General features: G+C 60.9%; 1 protein-coding gene across 4 annotated transcripts in view; it reads left to right on the top strand.

Annotated features, from left to right (window-relative positions):
- Positions 1–22,785, top strand: part of NR5A2 (nuclear receptor subfamily 5 group A member 2) — a 58,589-nt gene that overhangs the window by 3,740 nt on the left and 32,064 nt on the right. The window contains exons 2-5 of one of the 4 annotated variants that reach the window (XM_070401301.1): positions 4,435–4,580; positions 8,205–8,323; positions 9,942–10,083; positions 13,382–14,037. In XM_070401301.1, coding sequence (XP_070257402.1) covers positions 4,435–4,580; positions 8,205–8,323; positions 9,942–10,083; positions 13,382–14,037 — 1,063 coding nt within the window. Of the gene's footprint in view, positions 1–4,434; positions 4,581–7,127; positions 7,221–8,204; positions 8,324–9,941; positions 10,084–13,381; positions 14,038–22,785 lie in introns of those variants that run through there. The other 3 variants (XM_070401300.1, XM_070401299.1, XM_070401298.1) reach the window with 3 other exon arrangements.

The following is a 22,785-nucleotide window of genomic DNA, read 5'->3' as shown; positions in this document are numbered from 1 at the left end:
GGGGGGATGGAGCCTGGATGAAGTTATCTTTTATCTGTTTTCATTGATTTCAGAGAGAAGGAGGGAGAGGGGGAGAGAGAGAGAAACATCCATGAGAGAAAATCATGGATCAGCCGCCTCCTGCACGCCCTTCACTAGGGAGTGAGCCAGCAAGCCCGGCTTGTGACCTTGACCTGCATGGAACCCGGGACCCTTCAGTCTACAGGCCGACGCTCTATCCACTGAGCCACACCGGCCAGGACGACAGCGAACCTTGAAAGAGAGAGAGAAAGAGAGCTGCAGAAGGCCACGACTTGGGCCAAACTCCCAAACCTCACCCTCCCCTCTGGGCAGGAGTGGGAGGTGGCCTGGGGGAGGGGTTCCTGGAGCCTGGATGGTGGGGTCACCTCTCGTTCCGCGCCTCCCCCCCCCCCCCCCCAGGTACCACCACAGCCCCTGGTGCCCTAAGAGCAGAAAGAGATACATTGTATCTAAACAAGGCAGTTCTCTCACCACCCACCTTCGTTCCTTCAAAGCCTCGGCTGATACAATGTTTCCAGGTGTGAGCTGAGATGTAACCGTCTTTGCTTAAAACCCAGTGCGCGCGGGATTGGGGATTCGGGGCGCGGAGCCTGGGCGCGCGGCTGCGGGGGGGGGGGGGGGGGGGGGGCGGGGAGCGGGCTCGGTTCCGGCTGAACTTCACTTTCCGAGCGAGGCCCAGCGCCTCTGCTGGGCTTTCCCAGTGGACGCGGCGGGGTCACGGTGGCCCGAGGCCACGGGGCTGGTAGGCGGCCTCTTCTGGAGTCTCTTTCTAGAGATTTTTCTGAAGAAGAAAGTAGACCCGCGCTGGGAGGAAAGGAATTCCTCCTTCTGGTTTCTTCAAAACACCAAACCGTAGGCTGGAGGAGGCCTGAGACATGGTTTCCAAGGATGCAGATTTGCGAGGGGGGAAGGGGGAGGGGGGACCTTGCCAGGTTTCCGCCACCCCCGCCCCCCCCCGCCCCCAGGCGCGCAGGAGGGGGGCAGTGCGTCCCCCGCTCCGGCCTCCGGGACCTGCTGGTCAGGCCCAGGAACCATGAACTAATTCCGAGGACCCGGGCGTGGGGTCCCTGTGCAGCCGGCCGCGTGGAGCTGGGGTCAAGGGCAGGTTGCTCGGGGCACTGCGGGCGGGAGGAGGCCAGGGGTGGTCCCCGCGGAGGTGGGGGGGCGGAGGGGGGGTGCCTGACCCCTGGGCTGCAGCCCCCGCGCGCGCGGGTGCACGGGGCACGCGGCCCGCAGCGCTGAGCTGCGCGGGAGGAACTCTGCCAGGACCGCGCCTCCCCGCTCCTCAAGGCTGCGGGGCCTCCCCGAGCCATCAGCCTTTGTAATTGCAACCGTCAATCAGCGCTCGCAGGCGGCGGGACCCGCAAGGATGCGCCCCGGAGGCCCGTCACGTCGGGAAAGATGCGGGGGGCGCGGGGATGGCGGGGGGGCAGGGGGGACAGGGAGGGGAGTTCGCCCCAGGCCCGGGGTCGCGCAGGGAGGAGACGCAGAAGCGGTGACAGTTCCCGGAGCCGGTGGGCGGGGGCCCGGCGGGGGTTGGCGTTTGTCTTTCCAAAGGAGACGGTGCGTCTGCGGGTCAGACCCGAACGCGCCCGCCTCGGCACGCAGACCACACGGGCCTGGTCCTCGGTTCGGCGGCCTCCCCGCTCCCACTGTGGCCTCCGCCCCCGGGACCCCAGCCCCCGCAGGTGACCGGCCGTCCTGGGGAGGGGGTTCCTGGAGACGCCGGACGCCTCCCTGGCCAGGCGGGGGCGGGAGGCAGGGTGGGGAGGCAGCGACTTTGCAGGGTCGAGGGACAGGCACGAGCAGTCAGGACGAGGGTGGGCAGAGGGGCTCCTGGGGCGCCCTCCTCCGCTTGCGCCCCGGGACTGGGAGAAGGTGAGTGCGCCCTCGCCTCTCCGCGAAGCAACCCAGTGGGAGACGCACCGCTTCGGGGTCCTGTGTGTGGGGGGGGGGGGGCTGCAGGGGGTGGAGGCTGTGGTTCTCAGAACAGCAAGTTTCTCCCCGCGCCCCTCCTGCGCCTTCTTGCCCTGGCGGCTCTTTGTCTTTTTAACATATTTCTATTGATTTCAGAGAGAGGAAGGGAGAGGAAGGGAGAGGGAGGGAGACAGAGAAACATCCCCGATGAGAGAGAATCCTTGATCGGCTGCCTCCTGCACGCCCCCTACTGGGGACCCGGCCGGCCACCCTGTGACCTTCAGGTTCCAAGGTCAAAGTTCAACCCCTGAGCCACACCTGGCGGGTTAGGCATGTTCTTCATTCACTGCTGCCGCTGACAGTGGGCTGCCAGGGTCGCCTGAGACCACCAGGAACATCTGAGCGTCCTCATGGTCCTGAATGTTGGCAACTCCAGCCCATTCCCCTTGCAAACTAGTGGCCCCCCCCTCTGCCTCCCCCCACCACCCAATTACATGTTTCTATGAAACCTGAGATTTCAATGGCTTAGGGACAAGTCCGTGCAGAGAGCCACGCATCCGGGTGGCCAGGTGCGGTAGGGGTGAGCACCCCATTCCTATCAAAGTAGATGGTGCAGAGCAGTGAGTGGGGTAGACCTCAGCCCCCCTTCCCCCCCAGGCAGGTGGGGAGCCCTTTGAATGGGTGGTCTCTAGGCCATTCGCTTAGACTCCATTCAGGTCTTTGGAAACTCAAATCCGCCCCCTGTTGCCTGGACTCTGGTGACGACCCCGCCTCGCCTCCGTGCAGACACCATCCAGGCATCTCACCCGGAGTCGGAAACAGGAGGAAAATGCCTTTCATCTCCCTGGGGTGAGATCTGAAAACTTGTAACAAGTGGCTGGGCCGGTGGCCAGGGAGATGGCCTAAGGGATGGGTCTTTGCAACTTTGTAGCAAGTGCGGGGCCTCCTGGCCTCATGCGCTGGTCCCACCGGAGGCACCAGAACGAACAAGGAAAGTCCCGCCCGCCCGCGAGGCTCAGGGGTTGAGCGTCCAGCGTCGACCTATGAACCAGGAGGTCAGGGTTCGATCCCTGGTCAGGGCACAGGCCCGGGTTGCAGGCTCCATCCCCAGTGTGGGGCGCGCAGGAGGCAGCCGATCCATGATCCTCTCTCATCATGGATGCTTCCATCTCTCTCTCTCCCTTCCTCTCTGAAATCAATTTTTTTAAAAAAAAAATACTTTTAGAAAATTAAAGAAAAAGGAAAGTCCAGACCGAGGAGTGCGCTCCGCCTGGAACGCACGCAGTTCCCCGAAACTTAGGACGCCCCGTCGCCAAGATCGGCTCGGGTTGGGGAGGAGAGAGGGGCGTCGTTAAGCGACGGAGGGGCTGGAAGGAGCGGAGAGGCGGGCGGCTGCTCCTCCAACTCCCCGCAAGTGAGTGAACTCCCGGCGAGGCGGCCGTCCCCGGGCCTGGGCGCGCCGGGGGCTCGGGGAGAGGAGCCGGCAGACCCCGCTTCCAAAAGGGCGGGCAGCTGACTTCCACCTCTTCCCCCAGGTGCCGGCCAAGGGCGTGTAGGCTCCGCCCGGCTCAGCCCCTCGCCGGCTGCACACGCCCGGGCGCACCCGCCACCCCCCACCCCTCCCGCCCCCTCTCCCCGGCCGCCCGCCCTGGGCTCGCGGACGCCGCCGCCCCAGCTCCCGCCGCCGCCGCGCTCAGGCAGAGGTCGCCGCTCGCCCGCGTAAGACCCGGAAGCCTCCGCGGCCCCCGCCCCAGGCCAGGGCGCGGGGGGGAGGGGAGGGGGCGAGGTGGGGGCGGGCGCGGGGACCGGGGCGTGTGCGCCGCCTCCTCATTGGCTGGCGCCTGGGGTCCGATCGGAGTCCGGAACCCGCGTCCCCGGCCGCTGTCATCAGCCCTCAGCCCAGCCGGCCCGGCCCCGGCCCCACTCACCTCGCGTGTCCGCGGGTCCCCTCTCCCCTCCGGCAGCGTCCGCCTCGGGGCGGCCCCGGGACCCGGGCAGGAGGCCGGCGAGCGGGGCCGCAACTTCAGGCTCCTCACTTGTGACCGCTCGCGCCCGGGAGCCGGAGGGGCAGGGCGGAGAGGGGCGGAGGGGCGCGGAGAGGCGAGCGCCGGAGTCCCCGAGCCTGAGCCCGCGGCGCACGGAGGCGGGATCGCCGAGCCGTCCCGCCGCTGCGACCGCCGCCCCGCCGCCGCGGAGGCCCCCGTCCCCGCCGCCCGCGCCCCGAGCTCGGCGGGTCGGGATCCCCGCCCCGGGCCGCTGCGCCCTCGCCGCCGCCTCCGCCGCCTCCGCCCTCGCGGAGCCGAGCCCGCGCGCGCCCGGCCGCCGTCCCCCCGCCTCTCCCGCCTCTGCCTCCTCCTCGCGGCTCCGGGGCGGCTGCGGGCGGCGGGGCGGGCCGGGGCGCCGGGGTCCGGACTCGCAGCCCCGGAGGCGGCGGAGGCGAGCGGCCCCCTCCGGACGCTCCCGCCCGCTGCCCGCCGGCCCCGGCTCTGCGCGGAGGCGCCCGGGTGCGGGGCCGCCAGACGCTCGCCCAGCGCCGAGCCCCGCGCGCGGCCGCCCGGTCATGCTGCCCAAAGTGGAGACGGAGGCGCTGGGGCTGGCGCGGTCGCATGGGGACCAGGGGCAGATGCCGGACGCCATGCAAGGTAAGCGGGCTCCTGCGGCCGCGGCGCCCCGGCTCCCCGCGCCGGGGGGGACCGGTCCCGGGCCCGGGCGCGCGCGGGCGTCAGGCCGCCTCCCCAGCCGCCAAAGTTTATGGCTCTGGACCCAGGCGAGGCGGCCGCTGGCCGAGCGCTGCCCCCCGGGCCGCTCGGTTCTCCCGGAGAAGAGAGAAGCTGCGCGCTCTCCCGCCACCGAGCGCCGGCTTCGGGCTGACGGCGGCGGCGGGGGGGAAGGAGGGTCCCATCGGAAGCCGAGCCGGTTCCCAGCCCCCGGGACCGCGGGGAGGAACCCGCGCGCTCAGGTGGAGATCACTGTGCGCAGGAAAGGCCCCGCAGAAGGAGCAGGGGACCCCGCGAGGCTTGTCTTGGGGGTTAGAATGCAGATGGGCGCCCCCAGGCCCAGGTGCGCGCCCCGGGAACTGGGCACGTGGAGAAGAGCGGGCAGAGCTGCGGGAGCCAACGCAGCCGCAGCCCCGAGCTCTGCGCGGGTCCTGCACCCGAGGGGGGGGGGGAGTTGGGGTTCGGGTCGGGGGGAGGGAGGCCGCATAGCTTCGCCCCTCGCCGCAGCCGGGAGCGGGGCACGGGGGGTCCTGCGTGGGCTCCCCGGCTCCCGGGCAACAACAGAAACAGTGCCTCCCGCCGGCCGGGTCTTCGCCGCGACTCCCAAGTCGCCAGGCCGCTCCGGCCGCGCGAAGCCCGGGAGAAGTTGCCGCGGCCCCGGGCGCGGAGGGAACAATGCGAGGAAGAGCCGCGGCGCCGTCCATCCTCGCCCCTTCCCGCGCGCGGATGTGCGGGCCGGCGACCCAGCGCGCTTCCTGCCGCCCGGGCTGCGCGGGCGGGAAGGGCCGGGCGGGACCCGAGCGGAGTTCAGCGCGGGTTGGCGCCGCGCTCGGCCTCGGGGCCTGACGGTGCCCGGCCGCGCGGGGGGGGACGGGGTGGCGGCGAAGGGCGGCGGGCCTGGGGGTGGTGACCGCCCCGCGACCCGGGTGTCTCCGACCCTCCAGGGAGCGCTGCGGGCTCCCCGGGGCCGAGGCCTCTGAGACCGGCTGGTGGGTGGGCTGCAGGGGGACGCGTTCGGCCCAACGAGGCCTTTCCTGCTGGTTTCTGGGGTCCCCGCTGGTTGGGGAGGTGGGGGCGCGGCGAAGGCGACCTGGGGACCCTCCGCCGCCAGCTGCCAGGAGAGGGGAGCCTCTGGGCGCCCGCGGGGCCCGCGCCGTCCTCGGGGCCCAAAGGGAAGTTCCTGCCCCGCGTCCCGGCCTGGTGCGTCCCCGGGGGACCCGCTGAGACGCCGGAGCCCGCGGCCCGGGAGGCGGGGAAGGGGCTGCGCAGAGACCGGAGGGAAACCCCGCGGCCACGTTCTCCCCGTGAAGTTGGAGAGGGGCGCCCTCGGTAGAAAGTTCGCGGCCCCGGCGCCCCGGGCTCCGGAAGCGCCGCCGAGCGCGCGCTCAGCCCCGGGTTCCTCCGAAGCAGCCGGGGACGCGCCGCTCCGTCCGAGAGGAGCTTTGGGGACCGGAACCCCAGCCCCACGTTTGATCTCTGGTCTCGGCCGGGAATGCGCCACAGTCCGACCCGCGGGGAGAACCGGCTGCCGGGTCCCCAGCCAGCGCCGCGTTCGCGCTCAACTCAGGGGGACCTTCTCCACGCGCGTCCGAGGCGCCGCCGTGCCCTCCCCTCGTTCACGGTGGGGACTTCCGGGGCCCCGACGGACTCCCTCCCCCGAGTGCCTGGCGGGGGCCGCACCCTGAGACGCCCACGGGCGGCCCCGCGTCGCGGGCACAGCGGCGGCTCCCTCCGCGCGGCCTCCACGTTTGCGTTTCCTAAGGGGGTCCCCGCCCCAGGCCCGGCCTCCTCGGTGCAGGATCCCCGGGTCCCCGGGACCCCGCGGCCTCCCTGCGCCCCGGAGGCGCGAAGTCGGAGTTCACTTTGTTGGCGGTCGGGGAGCTGGAAAGGACAGACTGGGGACGGCACCCTCTCCTCCCGTCCCCAAAACAGTCCTCCAGCCTCCCGAAACCTCCAGGCCCTCAAAACCGAGGCGCGGCCCTGAGGGAACCCCTTCCCCCCAAATCCGCTCCCAAACTGTGCCTGCCTCGGGGTTCGGCCCCAGCGCCGGGCGCCGCGCCACCAGCGCCGCAGGGACACCCCGTCCCCGAGGCCCTTTCCTGGGCCCGCGGGCTCCTTACAGGAATTTTGAAAAGAACTTTACTTAAAAGGGAGAGAGGAGGGAAAACACACACACACACACACACACACACACACACACCAAGAGCAAGTCCCCGGCCGGCCGGGAAGCCACTGGTGACAGAGTGGCCAGTTCTCTGGGACGCGGGGCGCCTACTCCTCCTTCCTTTTTGGTAAACAAATCAGGGAACTTCTGCTCGCTCCCCGGCTCCCCATCCCCCCTCCTCCCCGCCCCCCGCAAACGCCACTGATTAACTTAAAACAAACGGAGCGGGTGTTTGCGTGCCGGTGGCGGCGGCGGTTGAGCAACCCGCGAAAGGAAAGGCGAGTGCGCCCCGGGGGTTCACAGGCCGCTGCCCGAGCGCGCGCGCGCGGTGGCCGGGGCTGCGCGACCCGCCCGTGTCCCCCGCCGCCTGGACGTGGAGTCCCGGGAAGGGACCGGACCAGGTACCATCTGGGACCCCTCGGGCCACTGCCCTTCCGCACACGGACTCGCTCCACACGGGACGCTCGCTCGCTCGTCCCGGGAAGGCGGGCCCCCATCCCCGCCGGGCGGCCCGATTTGGGCTGAACTTCAACGGGGCGATCTCGGGGCGATGATGGGAAAACCTGCGAAGTTCTTACAGGACTGGGTCTCTTTTCCTCCTTTATGTTACATTGTTTCCTCCTGGGCCGTCTTCCCCTTTTTTTTTTCCTTTTTCACTTTCACAGGCGGGCGGGTTTGCAAAAGTGCGGAGTTGAAACAAAGTATCGGGATTGAGAGAGAGAGAGAGAGATCCCTTTCGCTTCCTCGCCCAGCCCGGAGCCTGGGGAGCCTTGGGGAGCCTTGGGGAGCCCTGGGGAGCCCCGGGGAGGGGGCTGCTCAGAGCCGGGGTTGGGGCTGGAGTGTCTGGGCCAAGGGCCTGGCCCTGGTGGCCGCCCCACCCGCGAGGTGCTGGCTGCAAACATCCTGAGAGAGAGAGAGAGAGAGAGAGAGAGGCGGCGGGGGGGGGGGGGGGGGGGCGGGGGGGGGGGGCTTGCTTCTGGCCCCCGGGCAAAGGTGGCGGGTTTGGGACTTGGAAAGGAGTTTAAAAGAAATCCGAAGTGGTTTCTGCTGGCGGCGCCCGCTCCCGGCGGGATCGGTGGCTTTGCGGGCTTGTGTGCACCAGGGGGTCGGTGCATGCGTGTTTCACAGAAGACTTGGGAGCTATTTTTTAAATTTCTTAAAAAATATATATATATATATGCATATATTTTTTAAAAGATGCCTGGCTTTCTCGCTGGCGTTCTCTAAGGAACTCCTGGGCACAACCGAAGTATTTTTTACTTTGTCTCTTTCCTGGTGGACTTTGCCCCCCGCCCGTCCCCACCCGCGGGGCCTTTCCGTGATGGAAGGCGACCCGGGAAGCTCACGGGGCGTGTGTGTGTCTCTCTCTGCCTCTTCCCTTCCAGTGTCGCAGTTTAAGATGGTGAATTACTCCTACGACGAGGACCTGGAGGAGCTGTGCCCCGTGTGCGGAGACAAAGTGTCCGGCTACCACTACGGGCTCCTCACCTGTGAGAGCTGCAAGGTGAGCTCGCGGGTGGTCACCCGAGATGAGAGAAGGGGACCTTCTGAGCCCCAGCCAACCCCCGGGGTGACTTCTTCAGCCGACCTGGAGCCAGGCTGTCTTTTTTTATTTTTATGTTTATTTTAAGACTCAATTTAAAAAAATAAGAGAAAGAGAGAGAGAGAGAGAGACCGTCCTAGGGAGAGGATTCTTAGAAATATGTGTCTCCTTTAATTCAAAGGGCAAAGAAATGGATGGTGTTTAGAAAACTTTGCCAGTCTCATGGCTTTCGGATAGTTTATGGTGTCGCGGTAGGAAGCCTTCTATCTCGAACAGCCCCCAAATATTGATTCCGCGTGACTTATCTATATTTAAGGCATCGCTGTTCTCCGGAGGAGCCGTGACAAAGAGGCTCCCAAATACCTTGCCACTTGCGAGCGCCCCCCCCCCCACCCCCCGCCGCCACCCTGCGGGGCCAGGCATTCATTACCCACCGACATAAAAGTCTACCTTCCCAGCCTGATTTACTCCCGAAATAATTGTGGGGATTCCTGGGAATTTATATCGCGAGGAACAAAACAGGCCAGGTCTTCTCGTTCCCGATAGAGTTGTTTTCATAAATATAGGGCCCGTTCCAATGGGAGGGAGGCACAGGTCACATGCTTCACGCTGTTACTGAGATCAGCGAGGGCTTGTCACAGACCTTTTCTATATATTCCCAGTCAACGTGATAGGCGCCGTTTTCCAACTTTTTTTCTTTCTTTCTTTCTTTTTTTTTTTTTAAAAAAAAGCAGAAAGCTGGGTACAATGACTTCAGCCCCTGCCAGGAAAAAAAAAAACCCTGGCTTCTCCGACACAAAGTAAAAATTGTTTCACTTTATGGCCGGGAAGGATAAACAGAGAGACCAAAGCCACCTGGTCACACTGTTGCCATGTTATCGAGCCACCCCACTTCACAGTTTGATTAATTTTTTTTAGGGAAACACACACTTTTGTGTGGGACCTCGGGTCTCTGTGCGCTTTCCCATTCGTTTCACTTTTTTCCCTTTCTTTCTTTCTTTTTTTTTTTTTTTTTTTCCAAACAGAGTTCTCATACTGGAACGCATTCCAGGGGAATTAGGAACGTTTCCCCCATTTTTACTCTTCAAATCCTTTTGCTTTTAACGACCTCATGTTGACATTCGCAGGAGATCTGAGACCTTCTGCTAGCCAGGTTTTCCACTGGCTTTTTTTTTTTTTTTTTGGCAGTAGTTTGTCCCTGAAATGGTATCAGACTCCCTAAGACCCTCTCTCTGGACTCGAAGGGTGTGGGGTGTGGGGTTGGGAGAGGAGAGAAGCACTGGTCCCTAAAGAAGGTGTTTTTCTCTGAAACGTTGAGATGCGATGGTGTGTACGGAGCCGAATCTCCCCCAAGATTGGCCGTCATGCTTCAGGAATAGAACCCCAGGGCCGGCGCGATCTCCTGGGCCTGGCGGGGAGGACGGGTCTCAGGAAACTGGCCAACAAAACCGCAGACCCTCAGAACGGCTCCCGTGGCACCGTGAGAGGCTGGGCTGTGGAGTCCCTGCCCGAGAGGCCACGGGAGGGACGGGTGGGCCGTGGGTGTATAACGCGTCTCCCCGTGTCCTCTGTCTTCCAGGGCTTTTTTAAGCGGACGGTCCAGAACAACAAGAGGTACACGTGCATAGAGAACCAGAGCTGTCAGATCGACAAAACCCAGCGAAAGCGCTGTCCCTACTGTCGGTTTCAGAAATGCCTGAGCGTGGGGATGAAGCTAGAAGGTAAGGCCCCCTCGCCACGCCGCTGCCTGTTAAGGCTCCCGGGGCCTCGCGTGTAACGCAACGTTGTGCTTCCACCAGAGGAACGTTATTTTCCCGGTCTTTTAACACCGCGGACGGGGGTGTCAGACTTTACGGTTGGTCCGCGTTACCAATAGCCTGTGCTTCGTTACTGCCCTTGTCAAGCCCACGAAGGAAAACATGTTCCTATCAGAGTCGTGGGCCTCACCCCTCCTCGCCATTTTTTGGTTGTTGCTCTTGTTAGTTTGGGGAGTTGCTGCATCTGACCCTCAAAATAAAAACAGGGTAGGTGAAAGCGAGACTCAAGCCATTCAACTGAGAACAAATAAAAATAATGTAGGGGAAAAAATCCTTTTTTTTTAAAGTTTTCAAATCGGAACGCCCCAAAGTTTGGTTAGAATCTTTTTTTTTTTTTTCTAAATGTGTTTTTATTGATTTCAGAGAGGAAAGGAGAGGGAGAGAAACATCCATGATGAGAGAGAATCATGGATCGGCTGCGTCCTGCATGCCCCCCACTGGGGATGGAGCGCGCAACCCAGGCCTGTGCCCTGACCGGGAATCCAACTGTGACCTCCTGGTTCACAGGTCAACTCTCAACCACGGAGCCACGCCGGCCAGAATGGAATTTTTTTTTTTTTTAATAGGCTTGCTTGTCATAAGTGTAACAATCGATTACATGATTCCCGAGCAGGGATTAAACCCTTTACTTGTCAAAAGAGCTTTCTCCGGGCAGGTGTCGTTTGGGATAGTGTGGGAAAGCACTTTTTAAAATCAAGAGAATGGCCCTGGCCGGTTTGGCTCAGTGGATAGAGTGTCAGCCTGCAGACTCAAGGGTCCCGGGTTCGATTCCGGTCAAGGGCATGTCCCTTGGTTGCGGGCACCTCCCCAGTAGGGGGTGTGCAGGAAGCAGCTGGTCGATGTTTCTCTCTCATCGATGTTTCTAGCTCTCTATCCCTCTCCCTTCCTCTCTGTAAAAAATCAATAAAATATATTTTTTTTAAATGAAGAGAATGACGGAGCCTGCAAGATGAAATTTTTTTTTAAAAGTTGAGAAGCAGGAAACATGAAAAAGTAACGAGCTCACAGACGGGAGACACGAGCCTGCTTTCTTAAAAGCCACGTTAAACTTTACGTCGAGAGAGAGCGGAGACGGGCTGACTGCGCGCACATTGGCAGGCGGCAGGGTTAACACGTGGCCGCTACTCATGACGTGTAATTCACGGACGCGGTGGCAGGTCGCTGGTCTTCAGATTCCCGCCTGCTGACGTTCTCAGGTGAAGTACGAGACAGATAAGGTAGCAACGAGCCGTCCGTATCACCGGCATGTGCCAAGCACTAGTGTTTTTGTGCTTTCTTTTAAAAAAATGGTTTTTTTAATAGATTTTTAGAGGGAGAAGGAGAGAGAGAGAAGCATCCATATGAGAATGAAACATCCATCCACTGGCCGCCTCCTGCACGGCCCCCACTGGGGATGGAGCCCGCAACCCGGGCCTGTGCCCTGACCGGGAATCGAACCGTGACCTCCTGGTTCAGAGGTCGACGCTCAACCCCTGAGCCCCGCCGGCCGGCCGTTTTTCTTAACGAAAGAAAAAGGTTGCGTTTCTTTCCCTGGGAGCGTTGGTTTTCTTCCCTGTAAGTCACTCGGCTGCCCACCCCACCGCACCTTCCTGCCAGGGCGACGAAACCGCTGAGTATTCAGCCAATTCTCACCCCCCGTGAAAACCTCTATTGTCTGGTGTTGTGGTCCGGACACCCAGCGTTCGCCATACATTTTTAATGCTGGACTAATCCTAGGATGAAAAGCTCCAAAAACATACCCTCCGGCCACGGCCACACGGCCCAGGCTGTCAGGGCGGCTGGCTTCTGCCTGATCGCCATTGGCCACCGCGGGCCTGGGGAGAACGGCTCACTTATTCGACGACGACCGGGCCCCAGACTCCACCCAGCGCCGGGACCCGGGGAGGGAGGCTGTCTGGACGGCGTCTGAAACGAATCGGCTCTCATTCTGTGCAGTTTCGCTAAAACTAAAAAACGATGGCCCGTGGCGATCTGATGCGCGTTCATCGAGCCCGGGTGAAAATCTTTTTTTTTTTTTTCTAAGGAAAGGACACCCCCGGCCATTTTTGCAGCAACTTGGGCCAGCGTGGCTTAGGAGCAGGACGGTGCTCTCAGAGCAGACGGTCACAGGCTAATCTAGAAGTGGGTCCTTGGATACTTTGTTGCCATCGGCAGCTTGTAATTCTGTAAAGAGAGCAACAATGTAACAGGCCTAAGAGACGCCGGTCCTCTTAGTAGAAACACTGACACGCCTTCGAGGATACGAAGTGTCCGGTGTGTGTGGCAACAATTAGGCAACCTCCCCCGTCCACCGAAGGGAGAGATTTTTTTTAAAAAAAAAACTCACGTGGAGGAAACAATTCATGAATAACGGGGACAGGGCTTTTGGGGGGAATCGTTGAGGACTAATGTAGTAAGAACAGAAACGCACATACTGCTTCTGGTCCATTGCCCATATTTCTAAATAGTCGTCAATCTGGAGCAGGGGCGGGCAAACTTTTTGACTCGAGGGCCACAATGGGTTCTTAAACTGGACCGGAGGGCCGGAACAAAAGCATGGATGGAGTGTTTGTGTGAACTAATATAAATTCAAAGTAAACATCATTACGTAAAAGGGTACGGTCTTTTTTTTTTTTTTTTTTAGTTTTATTCATTTCCAACGGGCCGGATCCGGCCCGCGGGCCGTAGTCTGCCCACGGCTGCTCTAGGGAGTGCTAATAGCTTACATCTTTATTTTTTTTTAAATTCTTTTATTTATGGGTTGGTTTTTAGAGAAAGAGGAAGAGAAAGAGAGAGAAACATTGATTTGTAGTTCCACTTATTTACGCATTGATTGTTGGATTCTTTTTTCTTTTGTAAATATATTTTCATTGATTTCAGAGAGGGAGAAGGAGAGAGAGAGAGAGAGAGAGAGAGAGAGAGGCATCAATGATGAGCAAGAATCATTGATCAGCTGCCTCCTGCAGGCCCCACACCAGGGACCAAGCCTGCAACCCCGGCATGTGCCCTTGACCGGGAATCGAACCCGGGACCCTTCAGTCCGCAGGCGGACGCTCTCCCGACTGAGCCACACCGGCCGGGGCTCATTTGGTGGATGCCTGTCTGTGCCCCGCCAGGCAGCAGCCTGCGAGGCGACGAGCCCACAGACCCTGACCTGTTGGGACGATGCCGGGGGCCCTAACCACTTCCGCCTTCCCTCACACCCCGACTCCCTCTCCTCCAGCCGTCAGGGCCGACCGGATGCGCGGCGGACGGAATAAGTTCGGGCCCATGTACAAGCGGGACCGGGCCCTGAAGCAGCAGAAGAAGGCCCTCATCCGCGCCAACGGACTGAAGCTGGAGGCCATGTCCCAGGTGATCCAGGCGATGCCGCCCGAGCTGAGCCTCACCTCCGCCATCCAGAACATGCACTCGGCCTCCAAGGGCCTCCCCCTGAGCCACGCCGCCCTGCCGCCCACGGACTACGACCGCAGCCCCTTCGTCACCTCCCCCATCAGCATGGCCATGCCCCCGCCGCACGGCAGCAGCCTGCAAGGCTACCACCCCCCCTACGGCCCCTTCCCCAGCCGGGCCATCAAGTCCGAGTACCCCGACCCCTACACCAGCTCGCCCGAGTCCCTCATGGGCTACCCCTACCTGGACGGCTACCAGACCGGCTCCCCGGCCAGCGTCCCGCACCTGATCCTGGAACTGCTCAAGTGCGAGCCGGACGAGCCGCAGGTGCAGGCCAAGATCATGGCCTGCCTGCAGCAGGAGCAGGCCGCCCGGGGCAAGCACGAGAAGCTCAGCACCTTCGGGCTCATGTGCAAGATGGCGGACCAGACGCTCTTCTCCATCGTCGAGTGGGCCCGGAGCAGCGTCTTCTTCCGGGAGCTTAAGGTACGTCCGTCCGTCCGTCCATCCGTCCGCGCTGACCGCTCCTTCCCGGAGCCCCGGCCCTCCCGCCACGGGCGCAGCCCTGCTGCCCTGCACGGGGGGGGGGGGGGGGGGGGGGGGGGGGGTTGTTCTGTTCCGGTTCTGTCTTATCGCCGCCGCTCTGCCCGGGGCACGGAGCGGGGGGGGGGGGGGGTGGGGGGGCGTCTCTTCGCCGCGGCTCCCCGTTGGTGGGGATGGCGGTTAAGGCCAAGCATAGGAACAGGGGTTCGTCTTTAATCAGGGTCCTCTCTAACTCAGAGGGTTGGTGGCTGGACACGTGCGGTCGACTCCAACGGTGCCTGGTCAACTTTTTCAAAGAGAATTGCCAAGTCGAGGGCTCTCTTACAATAGGACCAGTTCCAACTTGGGGGGGAGGGGAGGGGAGGGTGGGGGGCCAACATCCATGCTGGTTAGACCCGAAAGAATGCAGGTGCCACGCGGGCTGGAAGGGCCCAGGCGGTATTTATGGCCTGTTTACCCGGACTCGGGGCTGGTGAGGACTTTGCTTCTGGACCAAACGCCACGGGGAGGCTGGCCGTGTTTGCCGGGGGGTGGGGGGGGGTTTGGGGGGGCCGCCGCGAGGGCCTGTCTACTTGGCTGGCGCTCGGGGCCTCCCAGCCTCTGTCTGCGCTGAGGCTAATGGATTGCTACATTGTAAACACGGCGCCTGTTTGCCTAAGGATCTCGGTGTAACGACGTAATTATTTTATTTCCTGCGGCTGAAGCCGGGGCTCACGGGGGAGCGTTCTGTGGGCCACGGCCACCCAGCCCCTCTCGGCTTCCTTCTGGGGTTTTGACACAAAAGCGTGTCCTGGCTGCGGTGGCCGAGTGTGTCTGTGACACAAACATGGCCTTCCTTTCGCCGGCCTGGGCGGGGGCGCGCCTGCTGGGGGTGGCAGGTCACCTGGGACGTGGCAGGGGGCGGATTTTCACACCCACGAGGGGACTGTAGAAAGCAGACTTCCCGAGAAAGGGTTTTTTCTGTTAGAAATGGTCCGTGGAGAAGGACGAGGGGCCCCGAGGGCCACACGCCGGGAAAAGGTGTTTCCACGTCAGCCCCACGCCGCTCTGGACTTCGTGCGTGGAAACAGACACGTTGTCTGGCCCTGGCCGGTGTGGCTCAGTGGATGGAGCGTCGGCCCACGGACGGAGGGGTCCCGGGTTCGATTCCGGCCAAGGGCGCGGACCTCGGTTGCAGGCTCGGTGCCTGGCCCTGGGTGGGGTGCGTGCGGGGGGCAACCCGTCGACATGCCTCTTTCACACAGATGTCTTTCTCTCTCTCTGTCTCTCCCCGGCCCTTCCACTCTCTCTACAAATCGGTGGGAACATATCCTCGGGGGCGGGGTAACCAAACGAAACAAAAAAAAGAAACCGGAGTTGTCTGTGCGGATCCAAATACGCGGATGGAGCGCTGGCGCATGTGGCTGATGGTTGAGACCCTCGTGCCCCGGCTCTCGGCCCTCCGGGCCTCTCTCGCTAATTTAGAGGCGGCTGGCGGTGGGGCGTGGAGCGAGCGGCACAGGGCGGCACAGGGCACAGGGCACAGGGCACAGTTAGCACCCGCAGGCCAGGGGTGCTCGCACCCGGGTGTTCGCCCGTTGGGCCTCAGGGGGTGCTCTCCTTGCCAACAGCACCCGCCTGGGGTCCTCATGGCGACACCTTCGCCTTTAGGAGGACAGGTGAGGCCTCTGACGGTGGAAAGGGAAATGACAGTTTCAGATGCAGAGAAAGGCCAGGGACTGGGCCGGAGGGGCTGGCCCAACTCTGGGCCCCGCCGGCCTGGATTGGAATTGCATCCTCGCCGCTCGATGCTCGATCCCCGTGGGACTGGGCGGGGGCGTCGGTCTCTCTGGCAGATGCAGTTTTTTTCATCTGTAGAATCTCGGATATGGACCCAGGATCAAATCCTGAGCTCCTGGTGCCTCGGTCGACGGGCGGCCACTGAGCCACGCCAGCCGAGCCACAGGAATACACTCGCCTCCAGGAAAAGCCATGCCCGCGGCCCCTGGCCCCAGCCGGACGCTGGGAAACAATGTTGCAGGTGCTGTGGGGGGTGTAACTTTGTAACAAACACTCGCTGCTCCTGCTCTGAGCACCGCTGGGCCGCCCGGCAGGGAGAGGGGCCGCCGGGCAGGGAGGGGGCGTAAGATGAACGCGGAGTTGAGTAAGACGAAGTATTTCCTCTCACGGATCGTCTGAGAAGACAGTTTCATAAATAACTATATATTTTTTAAAAGATAAAGATGCTGAAACTGTATTTCACAAATCCGCAGGGGAAGGAAAGCGTGCCTCTGGATTTTCTGTTTTAAAAAGGGGGATGTGAGAAGGGACAGGTCCACGGAGCCGCAGGTGGGGGCGGTGGGAAGGCTGGGAGCACCCTCTTTTCTCTGCAGCGTTCTCTCCCCGCCTCCCCGTCACTGAATCCTCCGAGATTCTTTCATAGGGCACGCGGGTTCATCTTTGGCTAAAGCATAAACACCTTTGGGAAGGACGTAGTCAAACCTCATTCATCATCGGTGCCCTTGTGGGGTGCCTGGATCTGTCTGCCGCGGGATTTGAAAGGGCTAAGGCTGCCGGGTTCGATTCCGGTCAAGGGCGCAGGCCCGGGTGGCGGGCTCGATCCCCACCGGGGGGCGTGCAGGGGGCAGCCGATCCCTGATTCTCTCTCATCGTGGATGTTTCTCCCTCTCCCTCTCCCTTCCTCTCTGAAAGCAATAAAGGTATAAAATTAAAATAAATGAGTAATAAATAAATAAAATAAAAGGCCAAGGTAAAGCCAAGCCATTGGCGGCTCCTACGGGGGCCGGGGGGGGGGGGAGCAGGCAGGGAAGGTGACCTTGACCTTGTTCCCATTGGCTCTCCTTGAAAGAAGGGACTCCACGGGGGCCTTTTTTCAGAGGAGGAAACGGAGAATTCGGAACAGCTTAGAGTTAAATATAGAGCGAGGGGGTGGCTTTCCCGCTCGGAGGAATTCCTTTTCCTTTTGTTTATAAAGTGACTTTGTCAGAAAGCAGAGCGAGGCCTCCGAGGCCGGGTCCTTCCCCGCGGCGGGGCCTTTAGGGGCGGTTTTACTGGGACCTGCGGGGGGAACAGGATTTTGCACCAGAACTTGGGGAACCGGGGACGGCTCGCTCTCTCCCTCTCTCTCAGCCAGTTTCCCGGGACATGACCTTCTCCTCCCTGTTATGCACTCAGACACTTGCCATTATATTCTGCTAGAGCAGCGGTTCTCAACCTGTGGGTCGTGACCCCTTTGGGGGTCGAACGACCCTTTCGCAGGGGTCGCCTGAGACCATCGGAAAACACATATACAATTACATATTGTTTTTGTGATTAATCACTATGCTTTCATGATGTTCAATTTGTCACAATGAAAATACATCCTGCCTATCAGATATTTACATGACAGTTATTTACTTAACAGTAGCAACATGACAGTGATGAAGTAGCCACGAAAATAATTTCATGGTTGGGGGTCCCCACAACATGAGGCGCTGTATGAAAGGGTCGCGGCGTGAGGAAGGTTGAGAACCACTGTGCTAGAGTCTGATTTATTTCACTTTTTTTTTTTTTAAATGTCTGGTTCTGACCCACTAAATTGATTTGACGACTCCCCACACCCCCACACCCCCCGCCCCCCAGTCCAGCTCCTGTAAGAGGCCGCCGCCTCCTCCTGGCCAGGCCTCCAAGACCCCCGCCCCCCATACCCCCCCCCCCCCCCGGCCCACACTAATGAACCTACCGCTTCCATTTAATCTCCTAATGAGACCGGGGGTCCTCGGAGGGTTCTGGGAACTGAGCGAGGAGAACTTCCCCTGGTGAGCGGTTCTGATACGTGGAGGAATCAAAATAAAAACCAGGAGATTAATCCTGTCTGAGACGCCGGGCCCGCGTTGCTGTAGAAAGCAGGTCTGAGGCGGAGGTGGTGCCCGAGGAATTCAGCCCGGCTCCCAGCCCCGCTCTCTAAGTCGGGGGGGGGGGGGGGGGGCACGGAAACCCCCTTTTCCCTGGTCCCTTAGAGAAGCTTTCCGAGCAGTTTCCTAGACAGTGGGGCCTCGCTTCTCGACCTGAATTCGTCCCGGAAGGCCGTTCGGAAACCGAATCGTTTTCTTCCCATCAGGAATCACGTACATTGACGTGCCAGACCCCCCACCTGAACCCCCGTTTTAAGCTTTCTTCCCTACAGTGCCCGTCTGTCCTTCTGTCTGATCTGGAAGTAAACACTTTAAAAACAAAGAGATGAAATGTCAAGGAAAATGTAACACAAGGAAAGGCGGTGTACAGTTAAAAAAAAAAACACGAAAATTTTACAATAATTATAAGCAGCCGCAAAAAAAAAAAAAAAAAAACACAGGAAAATATTCACGGCACAGCCACTGCGACTTTAACTGTGTAACTGACTCAGATTCGCGCCTTCTCTCCTTCGTCACCTGAGAGACGCGTGATGGATCCATCAGGTTGAGAAGTGAATTGTTCGAGAAACGAGGTTCCACTATATTTTTTTTAAAATATGTGTATTGATTTCAGAGAGGAAGGGAGAGGGAGAGAGAGAATCATGGACCGGCTGCCTCCTGCACGCGCCCCACTGGAGATCCAGCCCACTACCCCGGGCACGTGCCCTGAGCGGGAATCGAACCCGGGACCTCCTGGTTCCTAGGTCGATGCTCAGCCACGGAGCCTCGCGGGAAGGGTGAGGGCGGTTTATTTTAAATCGGCCCAAGGACATGTGGGTTCCTTTCTGAATCAGAGGAGGACATTGTGGGGACCACACAGGACAGCTCCGTTCCCACGTGCAGGGGGTCAGCCCTGTGCTCCCCCCACCCCCCACCCCCATGGGGAGAGGCTGTCCCAGGGCCTGTCAGCCTTAGGCTGTAATTGGAGGGGCACCGAATGAGGAACACATGGCGAGCCCCCCGCCCCAGCTCCCCGGGCCCCTCCCTCTCCCTGGCCCAGCTCCCCAGGCCCCGCCCCATCTCCCGCTGCCCAGCCCTGAATGGGTCCCTCAGCTGTCACTACAAGCAGCAGCTGCCTGGATCTGAGAATAACCAGGGCCCGCAGACTGGCCCCCAGATCCGATGGAAAGTCGGCCCCCGTCAGACTGACGGATAAAAAAAACCACCCAGAAACATGACTCGGGCGTGACCCCTCGCTCACCACCTTGGTGAAGGGCTTTGCCCTCTGACCCCGGGACTTGTCAAGCGGGGCTTCTCTGTCCCAGGGGGCGAGAGGGATGGCTCGGCCCCGACCCGCTCGCCTTCCTCTGGGGAAGTCGATCTTGCAGGTCTCGGGGGGCTCACGTCCATTTGCAGGATGGCGGCCCCGACACCGGGCCAGGCCTGGGCCGCCCACACTCAGAGCGACACACGCGCGCGCACACACACACACACACACACACGGCAGCAGCCGGGCTGGCCGTCTTCACCGCCTGACGCTTCCAACCTAATTCCCGCGGCTCCTCCGTGTTCTCAGAGCCCCAGCGGCCTGGAGACACTCTGACCCTCTGTCTCCTTTTCTTTGCTTCCTCCGCTCCCGCCACTTCTGCCTCCCCGTCCCCATCTGTACAGGCTCTCGTTCGCGTTTCTAAGCATATTTTTATTTCTAAATCCATTTGTGTTGACGGCAGAGAGGAAGGGAGAGAGGGAGACACCTCAATGAGGAGAGAGGATCATGGGCCGGCTGCCTCCTGCGCGCCCCCCACTGGGGTGAACCCTACGGTTTTGTGGGCGACTCCCTGCCACCGGGAACACCCCCCTCACCCCTCCTAGCTGGGTGGGTCCCGGCCACGAGAGAGGTTCCGGTGGCTGAGGCCAGGGCGTGGCCGTGGAGGCGGCAGGGTGGACGGATGCACGCGGGATGGCTGTGCATAGAGACCCAACGGGATTTGCTTTAAAGAAAAATGGCAGCAACATAAAGAGATGGGCCAGGCGACCCTGGGTTTGGGGTGAGCCTCCGAGAGCCTTGTGCTGGGAAGGGGACCCCGAATCCCCTTTAGTCCGGCCTGCGAGTCCCCACAGAGCCCCCCGGACAGATGGGCTCGTCCTGAGATGCCCCCTGAGGGAACCACGGACTCATCCTGATGCCTGGTTCTATTCAAGACAACACAGCCAGCCCCGGCCAGTGTTGCTCAGTGGATAGAGCGTCGGCCTGCAGACTGAAGGGTCCCGGGTTCGATTCCTGGTCAGGGCACAGGCCCCAGTTGTGGGCTCGATCCCCAGTGAGGGGCGTGCAGGAGGCAGCCGATCCATGATCCTCTCTCATCATTGATGTCTCTCTCTCCCTCTCTCTCTCTCTCTCTCTCTCTCAAAACACGTTTTAAACAATTGCTACCTATTTTAAATACATCCTCTCCCTCCATCCCCAACCCCGCAGCCATCCTGTTGCCCCTTTAAGAACGGTTCCCACTCAGTCTCTGAGGGGGACTCGGGGAGTCCGGGCTGAGCTCTCTCCCCGCGATCGACGCAGAGCCGTGGGCGGCGTTCGGATTAGAAGACAAATCCGGGGATTTATCTACAAACCCATAGCTGAGCGCGCATATGTCACGCGGACCCGAATCGATGATTCTGCTAATAATGAGTGTTTTATCTGCGATGATGCGTAAACCTCCCCCTCCCCCGGGGGCCTGGCCTCCCACCGCTCCCCGCCCGGCCTGCGGGCCCTGCAACCAAACAGAACCGGCCCAGAAACTGCGGGGACTGCGGCTCTGATCTCTTATCTCGTCCTGGAAAAGGCCCTCCTGCCAGTCCCCTTGTCCCCTGAGTCCCTGGTCCCTGACTCCCTCGTCCCTGACAGCAGACACTGACCCAGCACACTGGGCCTCGAGGCGTGTCCCCTGCAGGCAGCGCCGGGCAAGTGGGGGTGCAAAGACGTGGGTCTTCCTTTTGCGCGTTTTACACAAACGGGAGCTCTCGGAGAGAAAACACCCCCAGAAACAGTGCTTCCCTCGCTCTCCCAGTTGCGGCTTTTCCACGGCCCAGAGCCGCACCCCACGGCCCTGTGGGAGGCGGGGTGGGGGGGACCCCAATATCTCAGCAGGCGGCCCACAGCTGAGGGCAGTCGGCCGCACAGATGGAATGTGTTCCGGTCGGTTCTGAGGCGAGGACGGTGTGAAAACCAAACCCTGGGGAGAAGCGCGCGGCGAGGACGGAAAACGCATCGTCCCGCGGGCTCGGAGCGAGCGGCCGGAGCCGGGGCAGCGTCCCCGAGGGGGGCCCGGCCGGAGAGTAATGTCTCCATCGTGGCTCCCACCTCCCCCGGCTCCCGGTTTGATAGGTTTCGAGCAGAAGAGGCAAATGCCGGTCTGTGACCAGAGGGCTCAGAGACGGAATGCGCTCATTCGTGGCGATTCATCTCCGTAGACATTTAGATCAAAGGAACCTAATTATCTCCGTGCTGGCGGAAGTGGCCGCCGCGATGCGGAGCAGGGCTGGGCCGGTGGGCCCGGGAGCCAGGGCCACCGGTGTCACTCAGCACCTGGTCCCCAGGCCCAGCCGGCGCTGCTCTGTAGCACGTCGTCCTGAAGGGCTAAAGCATGGATACTTTTTAAATATATAGGGTGTCCCAAAATTCACGCAAGATTTGCAATTGAATTGCATATTTTGCATGAATTTTGGGACACCCTAATATACATAGGGATTTTTTTTATTGATTTCAGGGGGGAAAGGGAAAGGGAGAGGGAGAGAGAAACATCCATGAGGAGAGAGAATCATGGATCGGCTGCCTCCTGCACGCCCCACACTGGGGATCGAGCCCGCAACCCGGGCCTGTGCCCTGACCGGGAATCGAACCCTGACCTCCTGGTTCATAGGCTGATGTCCAATCACTGAGCCACGCCGGCCGGGTGTGGGAAATGGATACGTCCAAATTGGCTCCGTGGTTACGTGGTTACAACCGTCTCAGGCGGGTAAAGGGCAGCGTGGGGGTTAACAGGTGCGCACATCTGTGTGTCAGGCTTAGGGGCGGGAAGAAGCTGGTTTACCGTGGGTAGGGCTGTCTTCCCGAGGAAATGCTTAGAAAGGGGGGGGCCACCTCACTGATCGGGAAATCGGGGTCCAGGAAGAGCAGAAGGACATGCAGCCAAATTGGTCTTTGGGGTTTGGGAAGCTCCTTATATCGGGAAACCCACTGGTTTCCAAGGGAATTCCTAGGTGGGTCCATGTGTATTCCAGCCAGCAATTTGGTGAGAAGCGGGGGAGGGGGGGGGAGGGGAGAGTCGTTTTTTGTTGTTTTTGCTTTTTATTGATTTCAGAGAGAAAGGGAGAGGGAGAGAGAGATAGAAACATCGGTGATGAGAGAGGATCACGGATCGGCTGCCTCCTGCACGCCCCTCACTGGGGATGGAGCCCACAACCCGGGCCTGTGCCCCGACCGGGAATCGAACCCGGGGTCCTGCAGTCCGCAGGCCGACGCTCTATCCGAGGAGCCACACCAGCCCGGGCGAGGAGTCGTGTTTAAATGTTACGTGTTCTGACCAGACCCTGTAGCAATCCGGTGTCTTTTTAACTGGGAGCCCGTTGATTCGTTCCTCCTGGGCTGGCTCTACTGGCGATTTTGCTTCCGGATCAAAAGACAAAATAAATCTGAGCGGTTGGAGGATACCATGACCTTCCCCAGAAATGAGGCTCTTTTCAGCAGAACAGCTAAAGGTCAGATAGTGTCTCATGTAACATTTAGGGGAAAAAAATGCAAAACAAAACAAAAAACACACAGTTATAT

Source organism: Myotis yumanensis, unplaced genomic scaffold (genome assembly GCF_028538775.1).
Source record: "Myotis yumanensis isolate MYYU_CA2020_CCGP unplaced genomic scaffold, mMyoYum1.0.hap1 SCAF_22, whole genome shotgun sequence".
NCBI lineage: Eukaryota > Metazoa > Chordata > Mammalia > Chiroptera > Vespertilionidae > Myotis > Myotis yumanensis.
Note: the sequence above shows the minus strand (reverse complement) of the source record. Positions and strands in the feature narration are given on the sequence as shown.